Source organism: Palaemon carinicauda, chromosome 19, assembly GCF_036898095.1.
Source record: "Palaemon carinicauda isolate YSFRI2023 chromosome 19, ASM3689809v2, whole genome shotgun sequence".
NCBI lineage: Eukaryota > Metazoa > Arthropoda > Malacostraca > Decapoda > Palaemonidae > Palaemon > Palaemon carinicauda.
Genome location: NC_090743.1, coordinates 129,751,351 through 129,765,202, shown reverse-complemented (window position 1 = coordinate 129,765,202; position 13,852 = coordinate 129,751,351). Strand labels below are relative to the sequence as shown.

The window sequence follows — 13,852 nt, the reverse complement described above, 5'->3', positions numbered from 1 at the left end:
TATAAAAACTTGTAATTCAGTAGTTTTATGCTACATATGGTGAAAACTTTTATCTCTATATCAAATTATTTACGTAAAACTTAAAAATGTTGGTGTGAATATTTCTTATAATTTGCTTTGTTGTAAAGTTTTGCATCCAATTTTAATACTAAAAGTTTTTATTTGGAATATTTGAGTGATACAAAGAATATATGCTGTAAGAATAAAATATTCTATCTGATCAAAATTAAAAGTCTGTAGTAAGTAGTAAATCTTATATTTTTTCATTTCAATGCTGAACAGGAAGTAGAGGTTAGTATCTCGTAATATTCTCATCGCACCCTTTTTTATAGTTAGTGTGGACTTGAGTTTTTTAAATTATACAGTAAGCATGAATACAGTGGCTAATTGCTATGTCATTAAAGGGAAAAAAATGCATTTTATTATCTGCATACTGTACAAAGAAGCATAAAGCAGCTGGACTCTTTTGTGATCATGTATCATGAAATTTGATTTTATAAGATGGTCAACTGTCAATCATCTCTGCATAAATGTTAATGTTCACTCAAAATTATAAAACATGGTTTAGTTCTATGGTAGAAGACAATAATGTTAACTTCAATACTAAGATTTCTTGAAATTTTGCTTCATTTAAAGAATTTAAATTTGTTATAGGTGAAGATGGATTATTAAGTGCAATGGTGATGGCAGATATGCTTAACCTGTTTTCTGTGCTTACTGTCTATTTCACATTTTATTAAGGATTTAATTAAATTTCAAAAGGTTAGATTTTAATAATTCTTTATTTCAACTTTAGCCATTATTATGTACAGGAAGTTAAGTAATGTAATAAATTCATACAGTATATAATAGTGTAGCCGATTTAAATGTGCTTAATTACAAAGTTGTAAAAATTTATGATTTATTCCTACGCAAATGCAAACCTTCCCTTAGTAATAATAAATTATGCCGACATTTGGTAATGGCCCAGAAAGAATTATTGAGGTACTGAGGTACTGTCAACCAGCACCCAATGTCCACTGGTGGTACAGGTCTGACTATCTCATTGAGCTCCCATTATGATTCTAGCCATTAAGATGCAAAGAAGTGTTCTTGGCCCTCAAGTTTTTCACATATATCTCATTTCAATATAAGCATGAATCAACTTGGTAAAAGACAGACTTACCTTTAACTATGGGATACTTGATCCCGGCATTGTCAACAATTTTATTTCTTGAAATGGTAATTAATCTCTGGGAAGAGTGTTCTTGCAGGATCCTTGTGTTGCCGAGCAACATCTCGCAACAAACCAGCAGGTACACACGTTCACCCTCACCTAAGCGTGACCTCTTTGTAGAATGCACTTGTTTCCCAGTAGCATGTCTTATGATAGACCCCCTGGCGAGAGTAAATGAAAAGTGAAGTGTCAGGAAGAACACGTTTACCATCTCAGAGGAAGACATATACACTCATATCATCATGTATTGATGGAATGTACACAACCTTAAGAGACGGGCAGTGATCACTCTCCCTCGGGTTTGTCCTCTAGATTGACGAAAGCCTGACTACCATTACTCGATGCTCTGGCCCTTCATTGGTTCACTCCTCAAAGGGCAAGCCCTGAAGATAGTAGATCTCCTTCAAGAAACAGCAAGACCCCCGTCTTCAGTTCCTTCAAATCCCGACTGTTGACCTTGCTTCAGTCAAAGCTCTCAGATTTGGTTGAGAAGCCCCCCCGTGCAATGTTGCCCTTGAGCATTGACATGACAAAGAGTTTGCATAAACTTCTGGGAGTAATGTTAAGCAGTTTTTCGAGCTATAGCCCAACTGAAAGTAATGGTTTGAGTTCTAAGCCAGCAAGGAATGCTCATGTATCTCTTTGAGATCTTATTACAAAACTCCATGAGGTATGTAAGGTTAAATAGTGCCATTAACAAATAAGCCTTTCAGTGGATGTGCGCCATCACAGGGAGCGTGAATCTCAAAAGATTGTGGCTCTGTGTGTGTGAGTAGCCTCCAAGATCACGAAACACCAGTGCATTACCAAGAGGCCTGCTAACCATGAGTGAGGGGGAGAAGAAAAACATTAGTTCATAGAATAAACAGGCACCATCTACAAGAGACTCCTTAAGAGTCTCACAATCAGACTTCGCCTTTGAAGAGGGCAAAACTTGTCTTCCCCGAGCCCCTCAAGACTTCCCATGTTGCAGGCTTGCATGGCCCTGACAGCGGAGGTCCTCTAGTGAGTGGGGTTCTCCTGCTGTATGGGACTGGAAAAGCAGCCATAAAAGTAAAATAAGTAAGCACCTATACAGAGTCTGAAGATCAGTCTTCTTTTAGAGTCTTAAGCCCCTATTACACTTATCCGGTTTCCTACAGCGCCGTCGGTCGCGAAGCTAGTATCAAACCGGAGTGTGTGATAGCAAATCGGCCGTATGAAAGCTCACCCACGGCCGGCCGGATGAACTTTCGCCAGTACTAAAGTTGGCCGTACGGCCGTCGTACGTCAGGACTGAGGACGTAGCGTGTAATTGCTCACCATATGGGATGACATCAGTCTGAGTGGCTGAAGTACGCTCATGTTGACTATTTGCTTCTCTCATGCAAGTGTCCTTTTTTCTATCAAAGGTGATACATGACTTGTGTCGTGATCCTTTCGCATGTAGTTAAACCAGTCATCGTTTTCTAGTGATAGTTCCTTCATTAAATTAACATGAGAGTATTTTTGTCGTTTATGCAACCATTGTTTGAACCAAATCTTCCTTTTCCTTGTTTTCACCTTCAAGTAGCACGCTAGAGCAATAGGAACGAGAATGTCGTCGAGATAAGCCATGTCACTCCCCCACCACAAACAGTGCCACACTGATCCACTTACCTACGGCCATTCAAATACGTGTAATAGCTCTAGCCGTAAGCCACAATTTTCCTAAGGCGCCGTAGCCAGGTTGGCCGTAGGAAACCGGATACGTGTAATAGGGGCTTTGGGACTCATCGGGAAAGTCAACAACTTGGGGGGGGGGGATACTTCGAAAGGCCCCCTTATCTGGAAGGCAGATTTCCACCAAGTCCATATTCAGGAAAGCCCACACCTCAAGCTACATGGTCAAATCAGACCAAGAACACCATCCAGAAACTAGAAGAGCAAGTCTGCAATCAAAGACTATGCAAGTGTCTCACTCCTAGAACTTGATTCATCCCATCTTTTCGAAGCAGAGGAAATTCTACGTGACAGAAGCAGTTCATCCCTCCCTTTGACCCTGAGATAGCAATCTTAACCACGGGGACATCAGCAGAAAGGATCACACAACCACTATCACTTTTCTCGTCCTTGGAGGTCATGAATATGGCGACAGCGGCAATGTCACTTTTGCAGGCTTCTAGGTTAATACCACCGGTCTGATATGCCTTCATATTTTGCAGTATCAGAATATGGTAGATTCTAAGATACAAAAGCTTAGTGGTACAAGCAAGTCAGGCCTTCTTTCTTACTTTCAGATAGCGTCTTAGAGAGCTTACTAAATGTACAAAATTTGCCCTACAAGCAGCCAATAGTAAGAGAGACAGACAATAACTTTCATTTTAAGAAATCAACTTGCCAGAATTAGCCCTCTCTCCAATGACATCAAGGCAAACAGGGTGGGCTGAGGCGAGGACCTCGTTAGGGGTGGAAAACCATGTTAACGTCTTTGGGATGTGAAGCTTATCAAATCAATTGAGGCAACTATTCCACAGGACAAAAGCTTGGACAACCACCATCTCCCTTTCACCAACTCTCTCATATTATATGCGAGAGGATACATTAAAGACCTACTCCTTCGGGAGATTCTCAAACAGATATTAGAAAAGAAAGTTGGCTAAGAGGTCCATAAATCATCTCCTGGGTACCAAAGCAAGCTATTGGGAAGTTGGAGACCAGTCATCGACCTCTCTTGTCTCATCTGAATGACTGTTCTGCAAACAAAGTTCAAGATGGACACCTGCAACATGACTCCTCCATAAGCAATGAGATGGAACGACTTCTTAGTGTCTACAGACCTGAAAGACTCTTACTGTACGTCTGAATTCTAGATAACAAACTCGAGAAAGCAACTTTTGGTTGCCCATCGAACAAGAAAATTCCAGTTTTGAGTTCCCTTCTTCCGACTTTACACAGCACCTCAATTGTTCACAAGTCTATATAATGTACTGGTCTCAACCTGGTTCACGAGATGGGAATAGAACTTCAGTGAAACTTTGATTATTGACTGCAGTTGGTGGAGTTTGAGTCCTAGATTCTACTCCACTTTGACCTTCTCGATGTCCATTCATGATCTTGGGACCTGGATAAATCTTCAGAAGTCTGTCCTTACCCTTTAAATTTTGTCTACTTTGGGGGATGATAATAGGCATGGTCCATGGGTCAGAACCTTGTCTACCTGGGGGGCATGGTCCAAGAAGTCTTCCAATCACAAGACAGATGTAACTTAGTAGACATGCCAAAAGGCAAGATCAATAATTTTCAGAGCCTTGAAAGAACACGTCTGAAGATGTACATGGCCAGGATGAACCCATTTATAAAGAAGGCATCTGGCGAGGCTAGGTGAAAAAAGCTTTTAGTAGAAGAGAGACCTGAAGGGAAGGATTCTCTGCAGGTGAAACTCCTAGATAAGGCCATGGAAGAGCGCGCGAGTCATCTGAAGGACTGGATAAAAGTAGATAGTCTATTAACCTTGCGAGGTTACTCCGAAAGACAACTGTAACCGTAGCGAGGTTCAAGCACTCACTCGCCCTGGAAGACCTCCCCTCTGAAGGGAGACGGAAGACTCGGCAGGGTGCTTACAGGGCACTGGTGGCTTCTGCACATGGGAATCAAAGTTCCAAGGCAGATATGAGAGGTTAGAACTTTAGTGCATCCCTTGGGAAGGGCACCTGTAAGAACTCTCCAAATTCTCCGAAGGTAGAGTGGAAACTTTCGTTTCCTGTGGACACTGGAAGCAGTTGTAGAATCTAGAAGTATCATGATAATCGGAGAAGCAGCAGCCAAAGAGCATCTCCCACAGGAGGGGCACCTGAAGAGACTCTCCCTCCAAAGCCTCTGAAGAAAGATAAGAACTTTGCAAGAGGAAATTCAAGAACATCTGAAGAAGCAACAACTGAAAAGCGTACCCCAAGGAAAATAGCTCTTGTGAGACCCCCCCCCCCCCAGTTAAGACGAGGCAACGCAAATTCTCTGAAGACCTCGGGGGGGGGGGAGCAGGAGAAGGGTCTAGGAAGTTCCATGAACTGAAGGGTAGTTCTCTTGGTAAGCACCTAGAAGACCCCTAAAGTATATTGGAGAAAATGCATGTACTCCAAAGACGAGGGCTGTAGGAAGGTCAGGAAGATCCAAGACAAACAGAAGAGGCACACTAGGGGCATCCAAGATCCCCCTCCGAATAGGGAAGATCTGGTAAGAATACTTTAACCTTGAGCACACTACAAAGAGGTAATACTTTGGAAATGACATCTGGGAGAGCATGCTCTAGGAGCTAATGCTGTACAGGAGACCTCTGGAAGGGTAAAGACCAGTTTCCACCTCCCCTGAACGTTCCTGGACAGGTGAGGGAAGGAAAGAAAAATCCAAAGAGCTATTGCACTTGGAGAAGGGCTGCTCCTGCTCTGCATGGGAGGGAGAGCTTTATGGGAATGTCTGCCTCAAAGCTCTAAGGGCTCCTATTCAAGTTGGAAAAAAAAACTCCTCTGGAGGAAACCACTCCTGTATTTCCCTTGGGAAACCTCCTTACCTTATGAACAAACCATTTCAAGGATAACTTAAGGGGCACTGAAGAATGCTTCCCCAAGGTTGACAGTCACATAAGCCAAGAAGTCCAGTCCCTCCCGCAAGCCAAGCAGGGATGAAAATCAAAGGCTATATATAAGCGCTTAACACTTTCAAGAATCTCTTGAATACGGTCGAAGCCTCTGCAGGAACCCAGAGGATTACATGCTTCTTACATTCAAGAAGGCACTGAACAATCACCAAAAGCCCTTCAAACAATTCAAAAGACATTTTCAAAGAATTTTACAGAAAGAAAAATTATGCTGAAGAATTCAGCAAGTGAGAAAGTCTGTTCTCACACATGGCTGAGATCTAAGTGAATTGTCAGTTAGCCAGTGGACAGTTGGCTCCCTGCTAACGTTAGGTAAATACCTTTAGGCTGTTACACAACGTTATAATTCTAACATGTTAATGCTTTACTATTCCCCTTTAAGTAAAGGATGATGATTTGTGTTCATGTAGAACAATCCATGTTACTACAAGTCCAAAGTGGGTTCAGGAAGCAACATTGATTTTTGGTAAATACATCAGTAATGTTGAGACCAAATTAGAAACCTATATGTAGTCTTTACTGACCATAATAAGATTCTTGACTTTTGAGGATTTTCATTCCATTGATGCAAAGGTTGTACTGGCGACTCTGAAATCTCATCCTTCCCTTGTGGAGATGGGAGTGAAGGGGTGATGTTCTGGTCCCCTGCCTTATTCAAACTGCTCGTATCCTCAATAATGATTACATGAAAAACTGTAAGAAGACAGGATCAATTAGAATATAGGATAGAAAGCAGTTTGGTCATGATCATTTGGATACATACAAATAATATCTATATGCCAATTAAACAAGACTGATGACCCTGCCATTTTAGCCATCGCCCCAGAGTCAGTGTAATACATCTTATAGACATGCTATCCTCAATAAACCAGTCACACTAATATCAGTTACACAACTGTGGGTGGTTCTATTTTTCAAATGCATACCTTGGTAGCATCATTATATTCGCTGCTGAGACTACCAATGGAGAAAATAAACAGGACTTCACATATTATTGGAAAGTTAGGATACCAGTTTTACAGAACAAACATCTAAGACTTTAACACAAAGTAAATGAGTCAATATGTAGACCTACCTGAGAAAACTCTCCTTCAACCTATGTCACTGCTGTTTAAGGGAAGTGGATAATTTCCATACTCCCTATATGAGGAAAATTATGGGCCCTACATAGAAAGTTTGGATTTACATACATTCTGGAGCACACAAAACCTGCTCACCCAGCACCTACTATGCTGACTTGGCCATTTGATCCAAATGCTTGACAAGCAACTCCTAAAATAGATTATCAGACAATTTAACAGCATCCATTGAAGACCTGATAATCACAAGAAAGGTACAAAGACCAAGCCAAGTCAACCTATAGGAAATGTAAAATTCCACAATTTAGCTTGGAAACACTTGCCAGAAACTGAAAATTTTGGAAAGTTAATATTCATAATGACCTAAAAGAGGGAGTTCTGGTATCGATGGCCTGAAATCCTCACCCAACATGTCAATATATGCAAGCCGACGATTGGTCTGGTGCGCCATAAAAAAAAAAAAAGCATAAAGACAGTGAGAGCTGTATCATTATTACATGCTTAGCTACAACCCTAGTTGGAAAAGCAGGATGCTATAAGCCCAGGGGCCCCAGGCAGGGACAATAGCCCAGTGAAGAAAGGATACAAAGAAAGATAAAATATTTTAAGAACAGCAACATCATTAAAATAAATATTTCCTATATAACCTATAATTGTTTAAAATTTTAAACAAGAAGACAAATTTGATAGAATTGTGCGCCCGAGTCTGCCCTCAAGCAGGAGAACTCTAACCCAAGACAGTGGAAGACCATGGTACAGAGGCTATGGCACTACCCAAGACTAGAGAACAATGGTTTGATTTTGGAGTGTCCTCCTAGAAGAGCTACTTACCATAGCTAAAGAGTCTCTTCTACCCTTACCAAGAGGAAGGTAGCCACTGAAAAATTACAGTGCAGTAGTTAACCCCTTTGGTAAAGAAGAATTGTTTGGTAATCTCAGTGATGTCAGGTGTATGAGGACAGAGAATGTGTAAAGAATAGGCCTGACTATTTGGTGTATGTGTAGGCAAAGGGAAAGTGAACCATAACCAGAGATAAGAATCCAATGTAGTACTGTCTGGCAAATCAAACATGACAACTCACTTTACAAAAAAAGTTTGACGAGAAAACAGTTTTGAGCTAATGGAAGAAAAATCTACAGTATTTGATTAAACATTGAGTCCTGGTACAAAATCAGATGAGAAAGTAAGTTCAAATTTCCATTAAGATAACATGAACCCTGTAGCACGAGTGCAAAATCAACCTAAAGGGATAGAATATACAGACATACTGTACTTGGAGGAGGCCAAGGCTAACAAAAGGAGAAAGGGGGACACCGCAATATTACTGTGTTCCCAGCTGAAAAGTAGTATTGGGAATTAAGTCAAAGGCTATGAAGCAGATGAAATATATCCTTAGTAGAAGCCATTTGTCAAAAAGTTGAATTTGCTTTATTTAAAAAAGAAAAGTCCAGAGCCTGAGTGTTCAGGCAAAGTAGTATAAATCCTATCAACTAGAAATAACTATATGCTCTTTGTGTAGTAGTAGTAGAGTTGTCTGTGTAAATATAATAAAGTATGTTACACATGAGTAAGATTGGATTTTGAATTTTTTAGTAATTTAGCCAGGAACTGGAACTGATGAGGTCATTCATTACCACATGCTTAAGAGATTAATAAAGCTAAGAATAAATTAGTTATCTAATATCAACATCCTTGCGACTTCAAGTGACGTCCTCATGAGCAGAGTAATTTTATTAGCGAAGATTTTTAACTGGTATGAAAATCATTTTGATGACCCATTAAAATAAAATATAAACATACTGTACTCTATTTCTCAATTAGAAGATTTACTTGAAAAAAATAGAACACAATAGCTGAATATTACCTTTGTATTAACTAGATTTCCCTCTCCAAGTTTACAATGATTAAAGTGGTTTCTTCTATTGGCTGAAATCAGCTCTTATCAATGTACGCCTTATATTTCCTGAAATTAAACATTTCCCTTAATAAAGGAACGGAATGAAGCATTTTCATAACACTGGTACCAATACTTGATTAAAATGCAATTCCTAACATGAATGCAGTGATAGACTCATCATGCACACACTCATAAACATGTTGACCATGACGAGTCTCAAGTCTTTTAAGGTTTATTCAGAGATTTCTCAATTAAATGCACATTTGAGTTACCAATTGGTAGCTATTTTTTTTTTTTTTTCTAGAATTAATGGTTAAACAAAATTTTAGGTTTTATTTTTTTTTTACCTGCATTAGAAAGATGGTAGATAAAATTTCATTACAATAATATTTTACAGTGCTAAAAACTTAAATAAACTCACCATTAATACCTATAAACTGTTATTTAGGAACAGTACGTGGCCAGTGATGATTAGTGATGGCTCTCCAGAAGGCATAAGCAGTGCTCCCACAGAGGCCCCTGTACCTACTCCCCGCACACACTTGCCTACCCTAGTCCAGTCCCATCACCACCAACTACCAGTACAGCAGCAACACCCGCCACAAGAGGCTCAGGAACCTATGGGTATTCGGACAATCGTGCTCGAACGACGTGATGACGGTCTAGGCTTCTCTATTGTAGGAGGTTTTGGATCTAATTTAGGCGACTTGCCTATCTATGTGAAGAGTGTGTTTGAGCGTGGGGCAGCAGCCCGTGAAGGATCGTTACGGCGAGGGGACCAAATTCTTGAAGTAAATGGAGAGTCCCTTGCCGGATTGACACACGCTGATGCAGTAGCTATCTTGAAAGAAGCCAGGGGTTCAGTTGCATTAACTATTTTGCCCTCAAAATAAAGACTTTTCAAAATATTTACTTTCACAAATTTATTTTTAAATTTTGGTGTTGACTGTTGTGAATGAATAACAGGTTTGCAATATAGTTCTTGTTAATATGCCAATGACAAAATGTTATTAAGTTAACCTGTCAATCTTAATTTTCATTGTTTCATCTTGCAGTTCAGTTAGTCCTAGAGTTTCAGTGTATTTTCATGAAGCATTCTGTAAAATGACATTCAATTAGATTTTAAAATGTGAGTGGATTTGTTTTAATTGAAAATTTGTTGATGTTTAGAATTACATTGTTCCACCAGTGTGTTGTCCACTATTATTTTTCTTGTGTGTGGTCAGAATTCTATTTTTTTCAAATCTGCATAATCGAAATAATTTTTTGGTGTGCTGATTTTAAGGTGAACTTCGTTGATCCTGATATGGACAATATCATGAAGTGATGATGGAAACTGTGGAATAAAGTTATATATATTGTAACAGAATCATCAGAAAATTTTCAAGTCTCAATTTTGCCTTTGGCCCTGGTAAAGTAAGTAGCAATACAACTAAAGCAAACTAAAGGTTGACTTATATCTTGAAAAAAGTTGTTAAAGGGTTCTAGAATGTGCTGTTGAATTCAATGTCACTACTGTACTGTAGTTCGTACTCTGAAAATGCAAAATTCAAATTTTCATCAACCAGATTCAAGAAAGAAAAAAAGTTATATGATTTCATGCTTTGTACATATGAATCATTTACAGTTTGGGTAAATGTGTTAGTGATGCATCCCATTTATAAATTATATAGTTTGCTAGGTAATTCAGAGATTTATTGCATATCAAATTATTATCAGTAAAAATTAAGCGCTCGAGTTTTTGTTCTGACAAACAGATCGTGTTTGAATGGCCTTTCTCTCAAAGTAGAAATGAAGTAACATTATTCACCTTTGTACGTAACTTTCACGAAAGAACATTGTACTTGTATATAAGAAAACCTATGATCAAAATTTAATGTTCTTTCTGAGTAATCCTACAATGTCTCTTTTATTTTATGCACGAACACCTTTTCCAAGGAATTTTGTTGTAAATAATCTTTAAAATGACACATTATAAACTCTTTCACTTAGGAATGGGTACTATGTCAAAGCACGTCATTTCCACGTGTATAACTACTACAGTATATTCAAGGCAAGATTCAACTTTTAATGTACCTGATAAAAGTAATTTTCTTGCACTAATTTTCCTTTTAGTTAAAATTTATCCCATTTAAACTATGGTCTGTTTAACAAAACAAATCTCTGGCTCTTTATAAACTATTAATTTCTAATAGAGCACTAATCCATAGGGTCTGCCGTTCATGTTGTTGACTGCTTGATTATAGAAACCTTGTGAATCCAAACATCTTGTTAAGGAGTTTTTGTTTGTAAGGAATCGTTTATCTACATTTTGGAAGATTATAATATAACATTAAGGAATCTATAAGTTTGGATTGACCAGGCTTCCGCACATCTGTTACATTGTTACGAATTTTACCTCTTCCTTCTGAAACAATAATTTCGTAGGGTTATATTATTCAGTATAGATTAGGAAAGCAATTTTTAAGTATTGTCAGATATCAAACAATGCTGATGATGCTTTTCATAGGTTAAGCATTATTAGGGCATTATTTTATAATGATTAAAAAATAAAGTTCTTTTAAGTCAAGGACTTCAGTACTGTGCAATAAGGGACTAAGCCTTATTTGTTAGTTGATATACATAGTCCCTGTGAGTATTGCAGTTCTGATACCGTTTGTAGATATATGCTGGAATATTATCGAAAGAGGTTTGTTGAATGAAAAAATTTAAAAAAAACCTTGTAATACTGCCATGCTTTGTCTTCTGTAGTAAAAAAAAAAAAAAATAAATAAAGATTGGGGGGTGTTGGCATACATGTATCGCCTACCACACGACCTCCAACATTTACCGATCATGAGGCCTCACTGGTGCAGCTAGCACTTGAAATATGCCACAAGCAAGGGGCCAGTAATCTTAGCATAATACTGTATAATTTTTTTTTATTCACAATGAAAAGGAAGAAAAAATCTGCATTTTCAGCAGTATGAGAATATCTTTGGAAAACCTGTTAAGAAAATATTTCCCACTGTTACTGGCATTGTAATTAAAGCACTTTCAAGCTCATTATAGACATCTTTATATCTATGCAATAAGGCAGTACTATGAAGTAAAAAAATCTCTTATTATGTTTGTTTTACTTAACCACAACCCTCTAAGTATAAAAACTAATTTTTCATATACTACGATTTTCACTTAAAAATTTCATTCAAGTGAGAGCCACATAAAAGAAATCATTGTCAGTTAGCAGCACTAAAAATGGAAAAGAAATATATGATAGCTAACTTCACCTCTTCCTCGTTCCCAGTTTATACCCTTTTCTACCGGCTATTTTACACACAAATATAAAATCTCACAAAAAATGGACAAAGTTGAAAGTTTCTGGAAAAAGTTGAACGGAAAATGTTCCCTGAGAAGAGCTTCTGTTGAAACTTTCTTGGGAAAAAAGGTTGAACTAAAAACACATCCCTTGACTGGAAATAGGTACAACTGCCAACACCTTAAAACTCTTCCTTGACCATGTCCTTTACTGAGTTTGTTTTTCCACCTGAGCTTTGGCCTTCCTTGTTCATGACCCTCTTCTCTGAACATATGACCAAAACTTTACAGAACTTGCTACGATACTTCCACTATTTTGACGGCTCCTCAAATTAATTCTTAGTCCTATTTCATCTCACGATTCTGCACATTCATTTCAACATTTTCATTTCCCTCGATTTCATTTTTCTTTCTTGGAAGTAGTAGTACAGAACTGTTAACTAAAAGAGCAAACTTCTCTGTTATGCATACAGTACAGTTATTGTATAAAGAAAAATTATATTTTCATAATAAAATAAATTTTTGAATATACTTACCCGCTGGTTATATAAAAGAGCTGAAGTCCCTGACGCCAGGGCAGAAATTCAAATCTCGCGCTATCGAAGATACGCCAGGTGTACCAACCGCACCCTAGCGGTAGAACAGGTGGAACTACACACCAACTCCAGTTCTTCCAGGACTCATAGCCAAACCATAGGTAGTCTCTAGAGGGGAGGAGGGTGGGTGTTAAATTTATATAACCAGCGGGTAAGTATATTCAAAAATTTATTTTATTATGAAAATATTTTTAAATATAGAACTTACCCGCTGGTTATATAAAAGAGCTGATTGACACCCCTTGGTGGCGGGTCAGAGACAGCTACATATAGAAAATTCACTTAAGGGTTACATACAATAAACTTAAGCAGTTCTCACCTGATAAGGAAGCTGACAGCAATGATACTCTGCCTCATTTCGTCCGCTATCCTTAAGAGATCCAGTAATCCACTCGGGCTGAAAATCTCTAGGAGCTGTCAAACGGTACAACCACCTATAACATGACAGAACCTCAACCAATACCCTTGTTCCGGGTGCACTCAAGGAACAAATTGACCACCTAACCAAATCAAAGATTGCGGAAGACTGACGCCCAATCTCCACAAACAACCATAACAAACGAGTTCCAAGAGATAGAAAAGGGGTATTAGGAAAAAAGGGAACGTAGTGGTAGATCATTCCCCTACTATCGCATTTGCCGCTATAAAAGGACCCAACGTAAAAAAGTCTTCATAGCGAGTCTGAACATTCTTCAAATAATGGGATGCAAAAACAGACTTACTTCTCCAAAATGTTGAATCCATCAGACTTTGCAGAGAACGGTTCTGTTTAAAGGCCACTGAAGTCGCTACCGCTCTGACTTCATGTGTCTTGACTTTGAGGAGCCTCTGATCCGACTCATCACACTGAGCATGAGCTTCTCGAATCAACAATCTAACGAAAAAAGACAAGGCATTCTTAGACATGGGCATCGAGGGTTTCCGGACTGCACACCACAGAGCGTCTGAGTTACCTCTCAGATTCTTAGTCCTGTCCACATAAAGCCGTAGCGCTCTAACTGGACAGAGAACCCTTTCCAATTCACCGCCAGCCAAATCAGAAAGGTTAGAAATCTCGAAGGATTTGGGCCATGGCCGAGAAGGGTTTTCGTTCTTGGCCAGGAACCCCAGTTGCAAAGAACAAATGGCTTTCCCATTCCGAAAACCAATGTTCC

General features: G+C 38.7%; 1 protein-coding gene and 1 long non-coding RNA gene across 7 annotated transcripts in view; one reads left to right on the top strand and one right to left on the bottom strand.

Moving 5' to 3' along the window:
• Positions 1-11,910, top strand: part of LOC137658871 (multiple PDZ domain protein-like) — a 45,653-nt gene extending 33,743 nt beyond the window's left edge. For all 6 annotated transcript variants that reach the window (XM_068393997.1, XM_068393992.1, XM_068393996.1 and 3 more), the window contains one exon: positions 9,254-11,910. In XM_068393997.1, the coding sequence (XP_068250098.1) occupies positions 9,254-9,698 (445 nt within the window). In that variant the 3' untranslated portion in view covers positions 9,699-11,910. The remainder of the gene's footprint in view (positions 1-9,253) is intronic.
• Positions 2-9,363, bottom strand: LOC137658873 (uncharacterized). The gene is made up of 3 exons (XR_011047446.1): positions 9,227-9,363; positions 8,773-8,871; positions 2-6,521 (listed from the first exon to the last, which is right to left on the bottom strand). It is a non-coding gene; the product is annotated as an uncharacterized lncRNA (long non-coding RNA).
• Positions 11,911-13,852: the final 1,942 nt, after the last annotated feature.